This window comes from Leptonychotes weddellii, chromosome 1 (genome assembly GCF_054177405.1).
Source record: "Leptonychotes weddellii isolate Sample4059 chromosome 1, ASM5417740v2, whole genome shotgun sequence".
NCBI classification, from domain to species: Eukaryota; Metazoa; Chordata; class Mammalia; order Carnivora; family Phocidae; genus Leptonychotes; species Leptonychotes weddellii.
In genome coordinates, this window is record NC_138369.1 from 11029467 (window position 1) to 11050159 (window position 20693).

At 60.3% G+C, this 20693-nt stretch overlaps 3 protein-coding genes across 7 annotated transcripts; 2 read left to right on the forward strand and 1 right to left on the reverse strand.

Moving 5' to 3' along the window:
- The first annotated feature begins 648 nt into the window (after positions 1–648).
- UBA52 (ubiquitin A-52 residue ribosomal protein fusion product 1) lies at positions 649–3899 on the forward strand. Of its 2 annotated transcripts, none has more exons than XM_006747364.3 (5): positions 649–806; positions 1862–1975; positions 2244–2330; positions 3513–3615; positions 3709–3899. In XM_006747364.3, exons 2-5 carry the CDS (start codon positions 1873–1875, stop codon positions 3800–3802), a joined length of 387 nt encoding a protein of 128 aa, XP_006747427.1. In that variant the 5' UTR covers positions 649–806; positions 1862–1872; the 3' UTR covers positions 3803–3899. The 2 variants fall into 2 exon arrangements, with proteins under 2 accessions (XP_006747427.1, XP_006747429.1); XM_006747366.3 differs by having other exon boundaries at positions 650–806; positions 1865–1975.
- A 1306-nt stretch (positions 3900–5205) lies between these two features.
- On the forward strand, positions 5206–8010 carry REX1BD (required for excision 1-B domain containing). Of its 2 annotated transcripts, none has more exons than XM_031018229.2 (5): positions 5206–5350; positions 5445–5527; positions 5909–6113; positions 7067–7146; positions 7761–8010. In XM_031018229.2, the coding sequence occupies exons 1-5, from the start codon at positions 5249–5251 to the stop codon at positions 7777–7779; spliced, it is 489 nt and encodes a 162-aa protein (XP_030874089.1). In that variant the 5' UTR covers positions 5206–5248; the 3' UTR covers positions 7780–8010. The 2 variants fall into 2 exon arrangements, with proteins under 2 accessions (XP_030874089.1, XP_006747430.1); XM_006747367.3 differs by having other exon boundaries at positions 5207–5350; positions 7780–8010.
- CRLF1 (cytokine receptor like factor 1) lies at positions 5678–19263 on the reverse strand. Of its 3 annotated transcripts, none has more exons than XM_081815704.1 (9): positions 19148–19263; positions 14261–14542; positions 13807–13936; positions 13469–13638; positions 12297–12454; positions 12037–12205; positions 9322–9509; positions 9156–9198; positions 5678–5778 (listed from the first exon to the last, which is right to left on the reverse strand). In XM_081815704.1, exons 1-9 carry the CDS (start codon positions 19257–19259, stop codon positions 5774–5776), a joined length of 1257 nt encoding a protein of 418 aa, XP_081671830.1. In that variant the 5' UTR covers positions 19260–19263; the 3' UTR covers positions 5678–5773. The 3 variants fall into 3 exon arrangements, with proteins under 3 accessions (XP_081671830.1, XP_006747433.2, XP_081671820.1); XM_006747370.2 differs by lacking the exon at positions 5678–5778 and adding an exon at positions 8308–8643; XM_081815694.1 differs by lacking the exon at positions 5678–5778 and adding an exon at positions 8308–8643 and having other exon boundaries at positions 9156–9203.
- Between the last annotated feature and the right edge of the window lie 1430 nt (positions 19264–20693).

Genomic DNA, 20693 nt, shown 5'->3' on the forward strand with positions numbered 1-20693 from the left:
TGTGTGCTTTTGCCTGTCAATTGGGGGCGCTGGTAAGCGTTCAAGGACATAAAGAGCTACACTGCCAAACCCATAGGTAACTTCTCAGTCCTCACCCTTACCACTCCCGGCACTTTTTAGCCACCCACAAGACTCCTTAGTCTTAACAAAAGTCCTCCCCGGCCCCAAACACCCTGGGTCGCACCCCATTTTCTTGAGTGAATGCACCAGCTCCACCTGCCCTCACTACCCTGGTAAGCGCCGCCTTGAAATTCATCCACGCATAGAGTCCAGAAAGTTTCCCAAATAACTGACTCCTGGTGTTAGGTGGCTCCGGAGGGTCTCGCACGTCCCACCCCGGCGCCGCCTCCTACCTTCCCTGTCCTGACCCGAGTCCTGGACCCGCTGACCCCCTGCTTCATTCCTTTGCTTTACCACAAATGGTCTCATCTCTAGTCAGCAAGCATTCCCCGAAAGGCTGCTACGCGCCATCAGTTTCTGGCCGACCCACAGACAACAGGTGGAAACACCTGGAAAGGTGAAGCCGTCCCCTCACGTGACCTGGAGGACGCGGCCCGAGCCCGGAAGAGGGTTGGCGACGCTCGCCCACAGGCGCCGCGGCTTCGTTTGCCAGCACCCAACATGGCAGCAGGGCGGGGCCGGGGTGGGGTAAAACGTGCGGCGCGAATTGTGACGCAAGGGCGCAGCGTGCTCGGTGCGCAGGCGCTCTCGGCGGCACCTCGGCGGTTTCCGGTTCCGCCGCCCTCTTTCTCTTCAACGAGGTGGCCGAGCGGTTTGGTGGCGGCGGCGTTGCGGATTCGCGCCAGGTCGGGGTCGGGCGGGAGGCTGTGGGAGGCCGCGGGCGTCCGGGTAGCGGAGGAGGCGGCCCGAAACCGGTCCGCGTGGGCCAGGTTCCGCAGGGCGGCCGAGTCGGCTGAGTTGGGCGCGTGGGGCCGGGTTTTGGAGCCCGGACTGGGTCCCGGGATGCGAACCGGACTTTGGGAGAGTGTCTTTGTGTGCCCTGCCAGCCCAAGCTATGCCGCGAGGTCTGGGGGCGTGGATGGTCTTCCTGGGCAAACCTCTCAATGGAGGAGGGGTATGAAGCGTGTAGCTTTTTTCCGTGCCATGTAACAGCGCCAATCCCTCTTCCGCCTACAAGGTTATTTTCTACTGGCCTTCTTTAATATATCCGTAAGGAGAGAGTGGTAGCGTCCACCAGTTAGGGTTTTTTTTGGGCGGGGGGGACGATGGAATTATGTGTAAACAAGTACCTGGCACGTGGTTGGCAGATACTGCTTATGGGTTGGAGCAAAGGCAGGAAGCGTGGTCTGGCGAGTTTGGGTATAAACTGGGAAGGAAGCCAGGGTGTTGGGTGTCTGAGCTTGGAGTTGGAGAGAACTGCAAGGGAGGAAGGTGTGTTGGAGGGATGGCTACTAAAATGGGATTCCCACTCAGGTTGCAGAAAGGGTTGCTTGTGGAGCAAATGTGGCTTACAGAGGGGTAGGGGAGGGAGGATAGATCTCCAGACCACACAGAGAAAATAGGTCTGGCAAAATAGTGCCCCAGCCCTGTACTTGTCATTCCATCATCAAAGTTGACAATCTCATTTGCTGGGCCCAAGGAGCATAACCACAGTCCTTGTTCCCGTGAAGCACACTTTGCCACAGGGGCCCCCGGGTAAGGTGGAGGAAGCATGATCCTTGATTATAGGACAAGTTTGGGCTGCAGGCTTAGAGGGGTGGAAGGAAACAGGCACTGGGATGGGCCTGTAGTTGTGGTTGATGCTGGCACAGGGCTGGCAGGGCCAAGGCTCGCCAGCCCCTGAGCTCAAGCTGCTCAGACTGCAGTTCTCACCCTTCCATTCCTACTCCCTACCCTCCAGCAGACGCAGAGATGCAGATCTTTGTGAAGACCCTGACGGGCAAGACCATCACCCTCGAGGTCGAGCCCAGTGACACCATTGAGAATGTCAAAGCCAAAATCCAAGACAAGGAGGGTGAGTTGGGCTGAGTCCAGAGGCTATCCCGCAGGAGTCCCCAACCCAGAGGAGCCACTGTCATGTGCAAGATGGGTGCTGGGCTTGTATAGACCTCAGCCTTGGCTGGTACTTCCCTTGTGTGATTTTGGGAAAGCAGCTTGTTCTCTCTACCTTAGGTTCCCTTTTGACAGATTGGGGGTAATGCCAGAGCATCCCTGTGGGGAGAGGAGAAACTGCCAATAATATGCTTGCCAGAGCCTCAGTAACTGAGCTTTCTTCTCTCCAGGCATCCCGCCTGACCAGCAGCGTCTGATTTTTGCGGGCAAACAGCTGGAAGATGGCCGTACTCTGTCAGACTATAATATCCAGAAAGGTACTGGGGGTAGGGTGGCTGGACAGGGCCCCATGAGGTCTAGGACCAAGGATCAAGCTTTGATGGCCTCATTGGCAGTGGCCGGGGGGGGGGGGGAAGAGGGGAGGCTGTCTTAAGGTGAGGATCAGATGGGGCTGATGAGTTTTACTTTTATGAAGTAATGTTTTTGTTGGGGGGAAGGATCTTACGGTCTCCACTTAGGTTTCCAAGTGGCAGTGGTTTCTCATGTTCTTGCGTACTTGCTTACCTTTTTTTTTTTTTAAGATTTTATTTATTTATTTTGACAGAGACACAGCGAGAGAGGGAACACAGCAGGGGAGGTGGGAGAGGGAGAAGCAGGCTTCCAGCGGAGCAGGGAGCCCAATGCGGGGCTCAATCCCAGGACCCTGGGATCATGACCTGAGCCGAAGGCAGTCGCTTAACCAACTGAGCCACCCAGGCGCCCAAGTGACTGTCTCTTGATTTCAGCGGGGGTCATGAGCTCAGGGTCCTAGGATCCAGCCCCAGATCAGGCTCAGCGGGGAGTCTGCTTGGGATTCTCTCTGCCCTTTCCCCTGCTCGTGCTCTATCTCTCTAAAATAAATAAAATTTTTTAAAAAGAAAGATTTTGGGAACTCCTGGGTGGCTCAGTCAGTTAAGCATCTGCCTTTGGCTCAGTTCATGATCTCAGGGTTGGGATCGAGCCCCGCATCAGCCTCCTTGCTTGGTGGGAAATCTGCTTCTGCCTCTGCCTGCTGCTCCCCCTGCTTGTGCTCGCTCTTTCTCTGACAAATAAATAAAATCTTCTAAAAAATAAGTAAATAAAAATAAAAAATTTTATTATCAGGAGTCACATGCTCTCCTGACTAAGCCAGCCAGGCACCCCCTTGATGTCACTTTTTGTAGCAACTAGATTTAATTATTTTGCTCAGCAAGGTGAAAGATCATCTGTGCACCACTTAGAAATTGCCTTGTCTGTCAGGAACCCGTGATGCACACTATAGTTGGCATGTATTAGCCTCAGACGCCCCAGGGGCTAGTGGGAAGTGAGATGAAGGTTCTGTGGGGCGGTCTGAGCCAGTGTGGCCATCTGTGTGTAGAATACCCCATCACATTTGAGAAGCTTTGGTCTGGAGGACCCTACTCTGCACCTGAGGTGCTGGGGCCAGGCTTAGTCACTGTCTCTCTCTAACCCTCCTGTAGAGTCCACCCTGCACTTGGTGCTTCGCCTCCGGGGTGGCATCATCGAGCCTTCCCTCCGCCAGCTGGCCCAGAAATACAACTGCGACAAGATGATCTGCCGCAAGTGTGTACTCTCGGAGGGGGGTGGGTGGCAGCCCTGGTGGGGAGGGCTTAGGGTTGGGGTGTGCCCTCACTGGTCTGTCTCATCTTTGTGCAGGTGTTATGCTCGCCTGCACCCCCGCGCTGTCAACTGCCGCAAGAAGAAGTGCGGCCACACCAACAACCTGCGCCCCAAAAAGAAGGTCAAATAAGGCCCCCCCACCGGCTCTTCCTTTTCCCGCAGGGCGGCCTCCTGCCCGAGCCCCAGGGCCCTGGGGCCTCAATAAAGTTTCCCTTTCATTGACTGGAGCAGTAACTGGTGTCTGCGTGGCTGGTCTGTCCAACGAGGAGCTGGTTGAGTTGTGGGCCTCTCCCTTAGGGACTCCCTGTCACTTGAGTCTGCCTAGCCCTTGAGCGTCCTGTGTCCTTTGAGTTCTGGTTGTCTCATCTATAAAATGTGCTGTGGTCTCGGCTCTGCCACATAACCTAGTGAACCTGCACATCTGGATTTTGTCATCTATAAATGGGAATAAAGAACCCCTCACCCCCCCAGCCCAGGCTCTTGTGGGCCTGCAGATCAGCTATGTCACTGGCTGGGCCCTCCTTAGGCACTTTGATGACTTTCATGCCTGTGCCCTGGAGGTATTGAGGGTGGGTGGGTAGACCAACACCCCACCTAGTGTCAAACCTGTTCTCTGCTGAACATGAGGAGCACCTGGGCCCCACCTGAGACCTATGACCTCAATCTTGGAGGAGTGAGCCTTGGTGTTCATAAAACTTGTGCTGATGCTCTTGAGAACCAGGTGAGCTTTGTAGTGCCCTGGACTGGCCCTGGTAAGGCCATCCTCTAGTCTCAGGGTGATTTGGACTTGGTGTCAGATGACAGGCCAGGACAGTAATGCTGTAGTACTGCTGAGACCTGGGGTGCCAGCTAAAGGCTGGTGTCTGATTTTTCATGGGTCTCCTCCCCCTGGCAACTGCCCCCTGCTCCCTAGGGCTAGGCTACCAATATCTTTCTGGCCTTTCCCACATTTATCCCTGGAGAAAGAAGCTTCCCAAAGCTCAAACTACATAGTGTATCCCCAGCAGAAAGCTCTGAAGCCTGCCTTGCCCTTAAAATGAGGCCCTGTTGGCCTTGTGCCTATCCCAGACTCTGAGGGCCTTTGCACAGGCCCTCTTTCAGGTCATTTCTGAGGAGTGCATGTAGTCCCTGCCACATTTGTTCAACAGCTGGATTCCAGCCTTTTGGGCTCTCCAGTATCGAACCTCTGTCCAAATCCTCATGTCACAGCCATGTTACCTTGGACGACAGAATATAACCTCTCGGGTTCGGTTTTCTTTATTGGAGTGGGGACAGGATGTGAGGTTGAAATGAAGTCGATGTTGGGATAAATGTATACAAACCGAGGGTCGGCCTTGCTGTACACGAAGCCTTACATTCGAGGACAAACACCACAGACAGCAAGCGCTCGCGCTCGACGGGAACAAGCAGGGGGGTGGTTGGAGCAGGTGAGGCCTAAGACTCCGGTCTTTGCTCCGGATCTTCAGGTTTCCGTTTTAGCTGGCCACAGGCTGAGGTTGGAAAACCTCCGGGCCTGCAGGGGGCGCCTGGCGCAGCGGAGCACCGTAGTCCTGGGCGGGGCCGGGGCTGCGCAGTCATGATCACTGCCGAGGCCGTGGCGGACTCCGCCGTCCCCTCGGTGCCCGGTACTGCAGTGGCTACCGGTGTCCCGGAGCGCGAGGAGCCAGCGTGGCCCTGGGTGAGCCCGGGCTCGAGCAGGAACAGGCGCGGGGTGGGCGGTGCAGGCTTGGGGGCGCCGGCTTCATGCCCCAGCCATGCCCCCCGCTCCGTAGAAAGATGCCCCGATCCGGGCGCTGGTGCAGCGCATCCACCAGTTGCAGGCTGAGCGCGCGCAGGCCTTCCGCCGGCTGGAGGAGTAAGTGCGGGCGCAGGGGTGGGCAGGGGTCGCAGAGTGCAGCCCCTGCCGACTCCGGGGATGGGCGTGCCTGGGGGCGGAGCTGAATCCCCGTGCGGCTGCGTTGTCAGAGGTGGGGCGGGATTCGCTGGGGGACCAGATCTTTGCTTTCCCCCTCTGGGACCCAGGGTGCGGCCCCACTGCCGGATGGACCACTGCACGTGGCGTCTCGCCCTTCCCCAAGCGCAGGAGTGGGCCCATCTCCGGTTACCCTGCGGGAGTCAGAGAGCGTCCTCCACACTCTGGGGTCCAGGGACACTTCCTGGGGGCTTTCAGGTGGTCAGTGCGGGTGCAGGGCCTGAGAACCTGAGGGCGTAGCCTCAGGACCCCCACCTGCCGCAGAGGCCACCTCCAGTACCTGCGAAGCGGCCCGCCCTACGACTTCCCGCGCTACCGGAGCACGGTGCACGAGGTGACCCAGGCCTTCGCGGCCGCCTCGCGAGAGGTGCTGGCGGTGGAGACCGAGCTGGCCGGACCCAGAGGGCAGCCGCTGCTCGCGAGCCACGTGCGTAGCCTGCAACAGCTGGAGCAGACTCGCCTGGCCACGGTGAGGCCCCACCCCCAGCCCGTGTCCCCCACACAGCGCCTGGTCTGTCACGGCCCGCTGTGAGCCTCATGGGGGAGGGGCCAGAATCCGGCCCCCGCCGCAGCCCCACCCCCGGCGCCCCAGACCCCACTTCTTCCTTTTCCACCTCAAAACTCCACTAAGGTTTCACTCGGGATTCTCTGGCCCTGACCCCTCCAGTCCTTCTCTGGGTCATTCAGGTTTTGTTTAGTCCCAGGACAGGCCCACTTCATCTCAGCCCCTCCCGCAGCCCCAGCGCTTTGCCGGGATGCCCAGGGCCGGCCCCCAACTCCGCTCCTACCCCTTTGGCTGTTCCCATTGCCTCAGGTCTGGCCCTCAGCCCCCTGCAGATTGGAGAGTGTGAATTTCCACGGCACGCCCCCTCTTGAGTAATCCTATATCCCAGCCTAGGTTCTGGGCCTGCTCCTCCTCTAGGGTTCCAAGGCCCCGCCTACTCTGCCCTTACAGCCAATCCTGGCCGAAACACAATATTCCCAGACCCAGCCCACATGACCCTCCAAACTGGGATTTCCAGGCCACGCTGCTTTAGGAGACCCCAATCCCAGTCTAGGTGTTTGGCCTACTTCCGTCCTGGGATTATAACGCCCTGCCACATCCTTGAGACTATGAGGCCCTGCCTGCTCCACCCCTGTCACCAATTCCAGGCTGAGCCTTCTCCGCTGTTCCCATACCACGCCTTCCTGCGACCACACCCACGCGGCACCACCCACTCACTCTAGGGCCTGCCCACCCGGTCCTCCTCAGGAGCCCCTTTAAACTGAATCCCAGACTCCTCCCGTGCGAAGCACCGCCCCTTGAGACTCGGGGTCATCGTTGCCTTTCTGGGTGCTTCTGGCGTCTCCCTCCCTGATCAGTGTGGGAGGGCAGGCGAGGGTCTCTGCCGGCTGTGACGGCCTCCCTGTTGCCCTTACCAGGTGGCCCTGCTGCAGCTGATGGGGGCACCAGAGCTGTCTGGGCAGGAGAACACTCTGGAGATGCACCAGCTGAAGATGAAGTGAGCACTCCTTCCCAGGGGGCTGGCGGTGGTAGATTTGCACGTGCACCTTCAGGCACCCATCCCTAGCCAGCTGTGCCCCAGGGCTGGCACGGTCATACTGGGTTGACCCTCTGGACCTGCACACAACCCTCAGGGTATGCACACTGGAGTCCTGACCTGGTGGCTCCCAGACATACAGCACACATTGCCCCCAAGTGCACGCGCCCTGCAATTTCACACCAGACTCGCCGTGCATTTCCGGGACACAGTTGGGCACCTCACACATGCCAATCCCGCTCACATGGCTGGACTTTGAGCTTGGACATGGTTGCCCAGGCCCACCAGACACAGGCCTGCACATTCCTGCCTCCAGCCCCCCTCCAGCACACACCCAAGTGCTCGCCCACAGGCTCTCTGCTCTGTGACACAGCACATCTTCGGATGGCACCCACCAAGGTGGCTTTTTCTCTCTGCCCACCCTCACCCACAGACCACCCCTCCTTCCCTGGCAGCCAAATGGTCCTCTTGGCCACTGGAACTTTGGCGGTAGGCAGGAGGGCCCGGGGCTTGCCACAGCCCCCTAGGAGCTGCGCAATGGCAGCTAATTCTCCCCATCTGGGTTTTATTTATAGTCCCGATGCGCTCTTGTAGGGTAATTAAAACCATGGAAGCAATCAGCGAGGTTCTTCAGGACCTTAGGTTTGATGCAGAATCTGCCGAGTGATGGTGGCTCCCCAGGGACACGCCGAGGGACACGGGAAATGGCGTGAATGGCACCCAGCCCACCCCTGGACTGTCAGCTGGCTGGGGTCACGCTCCACCAGGTTGCTGACAGCCCTTGAGTTTGCTGTGACTCCCACAATAAAGGACCCTTCATTTGCAGCTGCTTCACTGTCTCTGTGTCCTGGGGTGCTGGGATGGGTGTCCCTGGGGAGGAGGCCCCACAAGGCCAGGGATGGCAGGTGCAAGACACCCCCACCCCCCGCTCCCAGTAGAGCTGGCCTTTTGAATCACACCCTCCAATGAGTTTAAAGCCAGATAGTTCACCTCCTGGAGAGTCTGAAATTCTGGGATGCAAAGATTCCAATCCCATAGGGTCATTAGGATTCCTCATGCTTTCTCTAAACCCCACAGCCCCTACCCTGGGCCAATCCAGCCCCAAATATCTTCACAATCAGGGCACCTAAATAGCTTGTTTATTTAAAAAGACTCTTTGTAGGGGTCCTGGTTGGGGCGGGGGGGGAGCAATGACCCCTCTTCACCCCCAGCCCTGGCAGGGGTTCTGGGCAGCTTAGCCAACCCTCACACACACCCCCACTGGAGTTGCACCCAAGAGTGGCCTCACGTGGAGGCCAAAGATGTTGTTACCCTCAGAATACCCACCCCAGCTCCTGCCGAGGGTGCTTGGGTGCCCTGAGGTGAGGGTACAGAGTTAGCCCCCAGTCTGGGTGCGGCCCCCGTGTCTCCACGCAGCAGGGAGGGTGGCCCCAGTCCCTAGAGCTTATCTGGCAGGACCTGCAGGCAGAGGGGAAGCCAAGCTAAGCAGGGAGCCTGGGAGGGGCCGGTACAACAGAGCAATTGAGGAAGCCCCACTTCAGGTCCTGGTCCTGCCACTTTCAGCTTGGGGACCTTGGGTAGGGTACTGCCCCCTCTCAGGGCCTTGGTTTTCCCCTTTGAGAAGTAAGAATATCTGTTTGTCCCAAGGGGTCTCCTGTAGGTAAAGCTCTTGGCACAGGGTGAGCATGCAGTAGGTGCTCATACATGCTAACTGGGATGAGTATGTTCATTCCTGAGGATTATGTTCCACTTTGGACATTTGCAGGGGTCAGATGCTTTTACCAGGCTGAAGGCCACAGGACCAGGCAATCACTGGGTGTTAGGAAATGCTGATAAATAGGAGATGGAGGAAGGGATTCCATCTCAACAACTCTAAGGCTGAGGGTGGGGGGCCCACGGCCTGTGGCCACGAGGAGGGGCCCTTGTCTCCCTCCCTGCCCACCCACCCAGCTGGGGTGGGCTTCCCTTACCTCTCGTCGTGCCCCGTCTGCCCGAGGGCAGGATCCCCTCGTCCTGTGCTTGGAAGGAAGGAGGCAGTGTCTGGGGGCTGCGGACCTCCCCCCTTTCCCCCCCGCAGCCCGATTCCCTCTCTGCCCCCACCACTCCATCCCTCGCCCGCCGGTCCCTCCTTCCTACCTGGTTGCGGGTCTTGTGTGTCTTCTGCATCCAGGCTCGCCACTGGTCGTAGAGGCGGAAGCTCAGGTTCGAGCAGTACGCGTGCTTCTTGAGCCAGCCCAGGAACTGCTTGAGCTCGCGCCGCACCGGGCCCGAGCTCGGCTCGCCGCCCCGCGGCTCGCACGCCCCGCCGCCCGGGCCCGGGCGCTCTGATGGGGGGAGCGGCAGCGTCACGGCGCGCCCGGCAGAGGGCGCGCGAGGGCAGGAGAGGGAGGTTCCGCGGCTCGGCGGGACCGTGTTCCCCTTGGGCACCTCCCTCCCGGTGTCTCCGGATCGGGTCCTCTGCACCGCTCAGCACAGCGGCCCAGCTGAGCCCGGGAGGAGGTGGGAGGCAGGGGAAGGAGGGGGCTCCTCCCCCATGTCTCCTGCAGGAACCTCATTCCCGTGGCCTGAGCCAGGTGTGAGTGAAAGGGAGGGGAAGAAGGAGAGCCAGGGCCAGAGGGATGAGACCCAGACCCAGAGCAAGGGACGGAGAAAGGGCAAGAGAGACACGAGTGAGGGAGAGCTGGAGAGAGAGAGAGAGAGAGAGGGGCAGAGATGGAAAGATGGAAAGATGGAGACAAGGCGAGACAGGGAGATGTGGAGAGGGCCAAAGCAATAGGGGACAGCCAAGGAGATGCAGAGGGATAGAAAAGGGCGAGATCAAGAGAGGGCTGCAGCAGGCAGAGACAGAGACCATGGGCGTGTAGGGACACAGAAACCAAAAGAGGCAAAAATGCAGAGAGGTACAGGGGAAGAGAATGACAGAGGGATGAAGGGAGACAGAGGAGACCCGGAGTGGGGGCGGCGGGGAGGCAGTCCCCAGGACAGGCCTGAGAGCGGGAGCCAGTGGGATGGGGAGTGGGCTGGGAGGGCCAGGTGGGAGGCCGGCCTGTCGGTCCAGCTGCCGGCCGCAGCCAGCCCCTAGCAGGCCGGCAGATAAGGACATCGGCCTCACATCATAAATAACGCCGGGAACCCGCTGACAGGCCCTGGCACGGCCACGGCCCCCACCGCCCCTGCTGGCCTCCCCCGGCCTCCCCAGCCTCTCCAGCGGACGCAGCCGCCTGCTGGCTCCTGCGCAAGAATCGCAGGTGCTGGGCACGAGCAGGGGCCAAGGCGCAGGCCCCTCCCGGCCGTCGTAGATCCCGCCCACCCCCAGAACCTGGAGGGGCCCAGGATGGGGGCTGGGGAACTGGCTGGAGCCTGGCTCTGTCCCTCCCTAGCTTTGGGACCCCCCCCCCTCTGCGCCTCAGTTTCCCCATCATCCCACGAGCATGCGCCTGGACTTTCCAGGAAACTGAGTTCAGATCCCTGTGTGACTTTGGGGGCTGGCTGAACGTCCTAGGGCCTCAGTGTCCTCACCTGAGAAAAGGGATTCCCTTCCGGGGGGGGGGGAATCATGGGGGAGCAAGAGATGGGAGCCTTGGTCACTACTACCTGCAAACACTTAGATGGTGCCCACCATGAGTGCACTTTCTTGGGTTATCTCATCTAACCCTAACAATAGCCTGAGGTGGGTATTATTGTGCCCACTTTCCAGATAGAAAAGCTGAGGTCAGACATTTCAATTAAAGTATTTCGTAACATTTCACCAAGGAGAGAATGGAGGATCATGGGCTTAGAGAAACCCCAGAGGGCAAGGGAAGTCAGATCCAGACTCCTGATTGTCCCCACCCCCCACCTTGATCGGAAAGGGAACCCAAGGCCCATCAGAGGGAGAGTTGGTAGCCAATCAGCCTCAGAAGCAGAGGTCTCAAACTCCCTTGTCTTTAGGGGCTCGAGAGAGGGCACAGGTGGGCAAAATGTGCCAGGTGGGGGTGGGGCAACTGGAGAGTGAGGCCCCTGAATGATGGGGCCTGATAGAGGCTGTGAACACACTCTGGCTGTGTCCTGTTACATTTTCTTGCTTAAAGATTCTATTTTTAGGGGCGCCTGGGTGGCTCAGTTGGTTAAGCGACTGCCTTCGGCTCAGGTCATGATCCTGGAGTCCCGGGATCGAGTCCCACATCGGGCTCCCTGCTCGGCAGGGAGTCTGCTTCTCCCTCTGACCCTCCTCCCTCTCATGCTCTCTGTCTCTCATTGTCTCTCTCGCAAATAAATAAAATCTTTAAAAAAAAAAAAAAAGATTCTATTTTTAGAGGTGCCTGAGTGGCTCAGTCGGTTAAGCATCTGCCTTCTGCTCAGGTCATGATCCCAGGGCCCTGGGATTGAGCCCTGCATCAGGCTCCCTGCTCAGGGGGTAGTCTGCTTCTCCCTTTCCCTCTGCCCCCCCCCCACACACACTCGTGCTCTCTCTCTCTCCCTCGCTCTCTCTCAAATAAATAAAATCTTAAAAAAAAAAATTTCATTTTTAAGTAATCTCTACACACAACGTGGGACTCGAACTCAACCCCGAGATCAAGAGTCGCATGCTCTTCCGACTGAACCAGCCAGGCGCCCCAACATTTTCTAGACAATCTTTCTAGGAAACCTAGGATATTTGTGTGAAAACTTCCTGTTTTTAAATGTCTGCAAGTAGGTCAAACTTTTTTTTTTTCAAATGACAGGTCAAAGAAAATGGATCCAAGGACCAGATTTGGCCCCTAAGGGCCACCACTTTGAGAACTCTGCTCTCTTGGAAGAAACAAAGAAAACAAAGGCTTTGGCTGCTTTGGGACTGGTCTCCTGACCACCCAGGCCTGCTGGGGTGCTCACCACTGCGAGGGGTGGAGGCGGCCGTGGGGTGGCTCCACTCGCTCCAGATCCCTGCCTTCTTGGAGCCATAGATGCCAAAAGGATTGCAACGCACTTGCACGAAGTAGACTGTGCCCGGCTTCAGGCCGGCCAGGCGGCACGAGGTCTGGTTGCTGACATCGTCCACCACCTGGTGGCAATGGCAGGGTCAGAGGCCAGAGGTGGGGGCGGGGAGGCGCAGAGTGGGGTGGGAGCTGAGGGACGGGGGGATTGTCAGGCACCTTCCAATCCACGCTGTCCTCCACCCGGTAGCGGATTTGGTACTTGGCTTGGAAGAGGAAGTCCTTGAGGGCCGGTGGGGAAACCCAGCGCACACTCAGCTGGTCCTCCAGGCCCCCGACTCGGCTCACGTGCACGTCGGGTGGGGGGTCGGTGGTCACTGAGAGACAGGGCAGGGCAGGGCTTCATCACTCAGCCTTCCTTGGACCTGGCCGGCCCCCATCTGGGTTCAAATCTCAGAGCACATGGCTTGGGAGGCACCTGCCTCTGTTCTGCCCTCTCCCCCCTCCCCCCTTCCAGAAGGGTGGATTACATTAGACAGTATTTGGGAAACACTCAGCACCTAGAAGCATTCAATTAATGTTAGCTGTTATCACCATTATTATCTGTGACAGGAGAAATATAATCCTATCTTCAGGGACCGATGGAAAAGCAGACACTGCCTGGCTGATGACATTGTTATTATTATGCCCAGGCCAGGGGGCCAGCAGGCTGCCAGACCCCTGGGAAGCTCCTCCTGACCCCCCACTGCCCACCTGCACCTCCAGATCCTTCCTACTTTGCAGAGGTTTTCAATAGGACAGCCTTGCTGGTGCAGACGGAAAACTGAGGCTTAGAACCTGCTCACTGCAGCTTTAGGACTTGAGGAAGCAAAGCAGGAAGCAGACTGGGGTCGGGGGCGGCTACCAGCCTTCTGGGGATCCTTCTGGGAGCCCTGTGGGCAGCATGGAGGTCTGGCCTCTCCCCCTGAGGCCTTAGTAAGGGTCTGAAAGGGTTAAGGCACAGGCCTGCTTGGGGCTGAGAAACACCCTAATTAGATTAGGCCCAATTCTGCTCGCAGATCATCCGTTTCCTGCCTCCCGCCTGCGCACCCCCCCCCCAGCTCCAGGCTGAGGCTTCCTGGGGCGCCTCCCGACCTGGGCGCCCCCTCCCAGCTCCCCCCGGGGCCCCCTCCTGCACACCTGGGCTGCCGAGGGGGAGGCAGCCAGGCCAGGTGTTCTCCACAGAGTGGGGGTATCCTGGCTGCTTCAGGGGACTGGGGACCTATGGGTGGATGCCTAGTTCCTCCCGGCCCCAACCAGCAGGGTCGGGGCTGGAGCTGCAGCCAAGAGCTGAGCTAGGAGAGGGGGTGCAGGATCCCTCGTGGGCCTAGCAGCTGGGGTGGGGGGCTCACCCACATCCAGGATGTCCAGCGTGAGCACATCAGAGCGGGCCGAGCCCAGTCGGTTGGTGGCCTCTACCCAGATCTCATAGGGTGTAAAGAGAGCCAGGTCCTTGGGGATGTGGCAGGAATGAGGCCCTACGGTGTGGTACTCCTCACACGTGTTATCCTGCCCGTACCACCTGCAGGGCAGGAGGGGGTGTGAGGACACACAACGGTCCCTTCAGGCCCCCCAGACCTCCCCGTGGCAGCCCCAGAGTGCAGACGGGACACTGGGCTTGGAGAGGGTGGGCTTTGCCAAGGCCTCACAGCCAGGCTGGAACACGCGTCACCCAAGGGCCACCACCAACCTCAGCTTGTACTTGAGGGAGTAGTTGGTGTGGAGGAAGGTTTCCCCATGGGCCCCCGGCGTCCAGCGGCATGTCAGGTCCTTCATGTTCTTGGACCAGCAACTGATGTTGAAAGGTTTCTCTGGGGGCACTGGGGAAAGGGGGTGCAGGGGGCTGAGGGTCTGGACCAGCCCTGGATAGGTGGAGAAGTTGCCAGCCACCAGCTGGGCCCCCACCTTGGAGTGGAAGGAGGGTTGAACAGAGCGGATGTTGACCTGACAGCCTGCCTGGAGTCTCTTGGGGATAGGGGTGGGGGTTCCAGGCTCTCATTTCCACCCCAGAGGTCCCTACCTCTCCATCTGCGCTGGCATGCCCACTGTCAGTCATGGGCCAGAGGGCCCATGATTCATGCCCCTCTCCAGAGGGAGATGCGGCTCCCAAGAGTTACCCCTGCTTATTCTGGGGGCCCACTTACAGCCAACATAGAGGCAGGAACCAGCCAGGATGCTGCCGTCACGAGCGTGGCACACAAGGTTGTCGCCAGACTGCTGCCTGGATCCGTTGAGGTTGGCCAGGGCGAGGGCCAGGGTGGAGGCGTTGAGCACACGGGAGAGCTCCGGGGCCAAGCGGCGCCCGTTGAGGGTCCAGTAGAGGCCCTCAGCTGTGGCGCCTGCTGGGTCCCCGTGCACTGAGCACGTGGCCTGCAGGGAGGAGCCGATGAGGAGCGTGGGGTCCTGGGGGCTGATGACAGCCGTGTCTGGGGTCAGAGAGGAGGGCCTGTCAGGCCCGAGATGGAGTCGCCCTGAGCCCCCCGTCCCCCACCATGCTAGGACCTCCAGGACTCATGGCAGTCCTGCGAAGGAGCTGTTTCCTATGGTCTCCCTCCCATTTTACAGACAAGGAAACTGAGGTTCAATTAGGCCAAGTGACCAGCCCAAGGTTGGTGGCCAAACCAAGATTCAGCCCCAGGACTGTGTGATTCCACAACTCAGGTCCTTCCAAGATGCTTCTTCACTGACTCGCTCAAGGCTCTGGGAGTGGACACAAAACGCAGGCATAAATGTCCCCTCAGATTCAAGTAAATCTTGCTCGGCCCTTAGTTCTGACAACTATTACATTCTGCTTTTTTTCTTTTATTTATTTCATTTTATTCTTGGCAATCAGGGAAAAAAAAAGATTTGTACCCCTAGAACCTCACACACAGTGTGTCTTTGGGGGGAAAGACGCTTCTAAAAAGGGGTACCCTGACTCCTACTAGAATCCTTCTTATTTTGTGGATGAAAAAACTGAGGCTCTGAGAAATTATCTCTTGCCCAAAGTCACTGAGTGAGGAAAGGGCACACAATTTAAACCCTAATTTGTTGGTCTCCAGAGTTCTGCTCTGTGCTGTTGCTGGAACTGAAGGAGGCTGGGGCAAATTCTAGGCCCCCAACCCCCACCCAAAGGGACTTGGCATCATTGTTCTTTCTTTCAACTCATTTTTCCTAATCTGCAAAATGGGAACAAGAAAGCTCATGATCCCTAAGGCCATTGTGAAGATTAGATGGAAAGTGACTTCCTAAACAGGATTGTGTGTGAACTGGGTGCTGGGCACGAGGGTCTCAGATGCCAAGGGCTTCCCCTTCTGGAGGTCAGAACCTAGGAGGAGTCTGTTTTTATCTGAGGAGAAGTCAAGGTCCAGATAAGGGCGAGGGGTTGCACAGTCCAAGACCCTGATACCACTCTCTTGAGCCCCAGTCTCCCCATCTGGGAAGTGCGCATCATGGTATCAACCACACGTTTGAGAGGAGTGAAAATATTGTCTTAAGGAACAACCCTGTGGGACCTTTAAACCAGGCTGACCGGGGTTCAAATGCTCCCAGCTCACTGCGGAAGCTTGGCCCATTCATTTTATTTCTTTGAACCTCTGGGAAGGGGCCTCTCCCTCCACCAGCAGCAGTTGTGAGGACTCATTCATTCATTTGTTCATTCATTCATTCATGCATCCATGCATGGAGCACCTATAGTTTGCCAGGAGCTGGCGGCACAATGGTGACCAAGATACTCAAAATTCCTGCCCTTGCGGGCCTTGAATCCAAGGGAGCAACAGGAGAAAGAACAAATAAATATGAAAAAGTGAAGCACATGGTAGTGGTGGCAGCTCAATGGCCCAGGAGGCCTATCTGGGGAGGCATTTGAGCTGAGACCTGAATAAAGTGAAAGAAGTCACCATGGAAATATCTAGGAGAGAGTACCAGGCTGTGGGAACAGCAAGTGCAAAGGTCCTGGGGCAGGAATGGTGGGGAATGAGGTCTGGGAGATCAGCAGAGCAAGACCTGCAGGGAGGGGTTATTCCAGGGCTCCGCACAGGGGAGGATTTACATTTTAAAAGGATCCCCAGGCAGCTGTAAAAAGGGAGTGGGGGGAGGGCAGCAGAGGACAGGGGGAGGTAGCCCAGATTCTCTGAGATGGCAGCCAAGGACGGGGTGATCCTGGCCCCTTGGGAGGCACTCTGAATGGCAGCGGCTGCCCTGTGCTGGCCCTCACTGCCCCAGATGGGCGAGGTGGGGTGGACGCGGTTCTCCAGGCCGGCCCTGACAATTTTCCGGGGCAAACTTGGCTTGAGGGCCATTTCTTGCTGGAGCCTGGGATCACAGTTGCGTTTGGGGCTTGGCCCAGGGCTCGCCGGAGGTCTCGGCGTCCGTGCGAAGGAGCCGGCTGAGCGGGCCAGAGCCGAGGAGGCGGGGGCGGCCGGGGGCGGGGGCCAGGGGGCCGCCCCGGAGGTCCCAGGCAGCCAGCCGCCCGCTAATTCGGAATTCCTTCGGCATGAATTCGGGCGTGCCAGCGTCTCTGCCCCGGCCCACCCACCGCTTCCTGCCTGGGCCCCCCCAGCAGGGTGGGAGGCACGGCCGGGCCTGCCTGGACCCCAAGGCCCACTCTCAACCCTTTGGGGGTAGGTCACGCCCCTCCGGCCCCCCACCCACCAGCAGGGTCTAGCCAGGAAGGGGCTCTCTGGGGGGTCTTGGCTGGGGGGCACTGCCCCTCTGCCACACCCGCCTGGCCTGGGCTGGCGTGGACTGCCTGCCAGCAGCTGCAGCTGCCCTCCTGGGGCTGGGCGGGGGACAGGGCGAGAGGGCAAGGCCAGGCGGGCCTGGACAGGCCAGTCCCCCCCCCCCCACACCACGTTCCACCAGAAAAGGTCAGAGGGAGGACTTTTCCTGGGACGGCGGTGCCAATCCCAGCTGGAACACCTGAGCAACTGGTTTCCCCTTTCCAGTTCTCAGTTTCCTCCTCCATAAAATGGGAGGAAAATAAGTTCTACCTGTTGGGGAGATTAATGAGATGAGACCATGATGTCCAGAGGGCCCAACACATTGCAGCACCTAGGAACTATTAAGATTCCAGCCCCTCCCAGCTCTGGGGTCCCAGCAGGCTCCCAACTCCCTTCAGGCCTCCCCAAACAATGGGCCAAGGAGGGGGGGGACCTAGATGCACACATTCCAAGCCAGGCGAAGCAGCTGGGAACAGCCCACTAAGGTCGTGGGGGCCCTTGCCTGGTTTGGGGGGCCTCCTAGAAGGCTCCCCAAAGCAGATCCCTGAGCTAAGCTTTTGGACAGCCACCCCCACCCCCTTGCTCCCTGCCTCCCTGACTTTCACACAGAGCTGGGGCCTTTAAAAGTTTTTTCCTTCTCCCTTCCCAATCTGGAGCCACTGCCGTTATTAAAAAGGAACACCATGTGTTTTAAAAGGGAAAAGTGTGAGATTCTCTGCAAGCAAGGCAGGAGGGTGGCCTCCATCCCAGGGTCCCGACAGGGGTCCCCATCTCCTGTCTCTCTGGTACCTGCACACACACTTTACGACCCACCCGCCTGCTGGTCAGGTGCTAAGACACACCGTAAGTAGAAACATATTGCTGAGGTGTGAGAATCTTTTTTATTTAATTTCTTCCCCCTTAAAGGAAAAAACACACGCACAACAATCCCTCCAAGCACCACACCACCTTTGCCTGCTGCTCTCTGAGCCGGGAAACAAAGCCGGTCACTAAGAGTAGTCTTTACAGGCTCTGCTCACTGTCTGGCAGAACTGCCAGGGACCCCAGGAGGGCCTGGGGCAGCCCCTCACCTGCCCAGGCACCTTGGGCAGGCTGGGCTTTCACTAAGTGCCCCCAGGGGGTGCCCAGACCCTGTCCTTTCTGGAGGTGCACCAAAGGAAGCATGCAAACAGCTCTGTTCAGTGTGGGATGGCCTGGGGAGCAATGTGTGCTGGCCCAAATGGACCTGAGTGCCTGGATGGGGTGCCTGCCGCGGTTGTGAACGTCTAGGGCAGTCTCTGCCTGTATACCCCTGTGCTGCCTCCCCCTGCGGAATGTGTGTGAGCACGAATGTGGAATGTGTGTGTGCGCGCCCCGATGGTACGCCAATGTGCATCTGGGATGCAGTGTGCGCTCATCTGAGGGCGAGGGCGACGGGCCACAAGCCAGTGTGTCTTTGTGTGTCTCTGGGTGTGTCCCAGAGAGGGTCTGGATGTAGAGACGGTGTCCTGGAGGGGGTGTGCTTCGGGTGGGGGGACAGAGAGTGCCGCAGCCCAGGAGCTCCTGACAGGGCAGGGGTCTCGGCCTGCGGGGCTGTGGGTTCCCGGTGCCCCCCCCCCCCGCCCCGACCAAGGCTGGGCCCGCGGTGCCCGGACTCGCTGGCTCTTTCTCCCTCTCCCTCTCACCCACTCGCTCACAAAGATTTCTCTCGCTGGAGGCTCTCAGCCACGCGCAGCCTGGCCAGGAATGGTTCCGAGCCCGCCGGTGGCTGGGACTCCGCGGACCCCCGCGCGCGGGGTCCCGCCAGGGGAGGGCGGCGGCGCCTGCCCGCGGAGAGGCGCGTCCCCGGGGACCCCGGGCCGCGCGCCAGGCGGCCAGAGCGGCCCCCCTCCCGCCGCCCCGCCTTCCTCGCGGGGCTCATCCCTCCACTGGGGGGGGGGCCGCCCAGGGCCAGCACCCAACGCGCCTACTGCGTGCGCCCCTGCCCGGGAGCGGTGCCCCTCGGTCTCTACCGCTCCGAGTCCGCGGGCGCTGTTGCGTGCACCCGCCGCGTCCCGGAGTTCAGAGAATCCCAGGCCGCGGCTCCCCCCGGCCCCCCGGGTCAGGGCCGGGTATCCCCAGCCGGGCGGCCCAGGTAAGAAGGCCTAGGGCGCGGAAGCCGGACCCTCGGGCGGGGGAACTGCGGCTCCGTGCGCCCCGCAGGTGAGGGCGCCCCGAGGGCCGCGCCGGGGGCGCCTTCCTTTGTTCCCGGGCGGTCCAGGTGGCGCCCGCGCCCCCTCCCCCCGCAGCTGCCCCCGGGGCGCACGCTCTCGGCCCAGGCGGGAAGAAGGGAACAGGACGCCGGGTACTCACGGGCTCCTGATCCGGCTCTCGGCGCCCCGAGGACGCAGAGTAGCAGTAGGGGCAGCAGCGGCGGCGGCCGCCGCGCGGATTGGGCGGCGGGGCCCGGGCGGCCGGCGGGCATGGGGCCGGCGCTGCCGGGGGCGCGCGGCAGAAGGCGGCGGGCGGCGGCTGCGGCGGCGCGGGGCGCGGGGCGCGGGGCTCGAGGCCGGCGCGGGAGGGCGCGGGCCAGGCAGCCCGCACGTCGCTGGGCGCGGGCGCGGAGGCCGGAGCAAGTCTGAGCAGCCGAATTGACAAGGCGCTAATGCGCCGCTGGCCCCGCCCGGCCCCGCCCCCGGCCCGGCCCGGCCCCGGGGGGGCGGCGGGCCCCGCACCGGCCTCCCCGCCGCCCGCCCGCCCGCCCGCCCGCGGGCACCGCGCGCCCCACCCGTCCGGCCTCCGCCCCGCCGCGCACCGCGCGCGCCCTGTCCCGCGGCCCGGAAGCCCCCACTCAGCCCCTACCAGCCTGAGAACTCTCTTTCCAACCCCGCCGGCTCCAGGCTCCCCACCCCCAATCTGGGACCTGGCGCCCCCAGTCCCGTATCCATACCCCTGCCCGCTCTCTGCACCCTGCTCTCAGCCCCGTGCCCCTTAAGTGTCTCCTGCGGCCCCCAGCCCTGGCCCGCTCCTCCCCCCATCCTGTCTCGGCCCCCACCCCAGCTTTTGGCCCCGCCCCCCCAGTGGTCCCTGAGCCCCGCCTGCTCCCATTTCCACCCCCCGCTTCTTTCCCTGGGGCCTGAGAGTCGCAACCCCCAGCCCCACGCCCTGGACGCGCGGGTCCCACCGCTCTCGGCCCAGCGCCCCCCGCCTCCCACTTCATCCCGCCTCTCCTCGGTCCTCTGCGCGCAGCCTCGGTCCCAGGCTTTGCTGGAGGGAAGACTGAGAAAAAGCTGGAAGGCAAAGGAGTCCCGGGCCCTCGCCCTGGCTCAGCTGTCCCCTTCACGCAGGACACGGCTGAGGTTCCTCGGGGGGCTCCCGGGGACCTTAGGAGGGAGCTCCCGCGTGGACAGACCGGGAGAAATGGTCCCCGGTCGGAGCGGGGACGGGGGTTTGCCCAGGTCCCGCAAGCGGGACGGGAAGGATTCCCAGAAGGAGAGCCGTAAGGAGCACCCCCCCCCGACTCAGTGACACCCCTCCCCACGGAAACATCAGTTCAGCGGCCCGCGGGTGGGGTGCGCCACGCAGTGAGTAATCGCTCCGGCGGCCGCCGCCCGCCGACTCCAGGTAACGCCGGCTGCCCGGAGCGACGCATAGTCTGTCTTCCCTTTTTTGCGCCCGGATCCTTCTCCGTGTTATTATTCTTGGCCACTGCTTGGGTTTCGGGACCCCTCCTGGCCTGGGCGCCTCACCCCCAACCCCTCCTCTCGGTCAGCACCCAATACGGCTCCCAAGATAGAAGGGCTTCTGGCTTCTAGGGCGGAGGTTTAGGGGGTGCTTGAGAGGAGAGTTCCAGGGACGCCTCCAGCCTGGAGGTTTGAGTCTCAGCCCTGCCCCCAGTGGTGTGCCCAGAGAGAGGAAG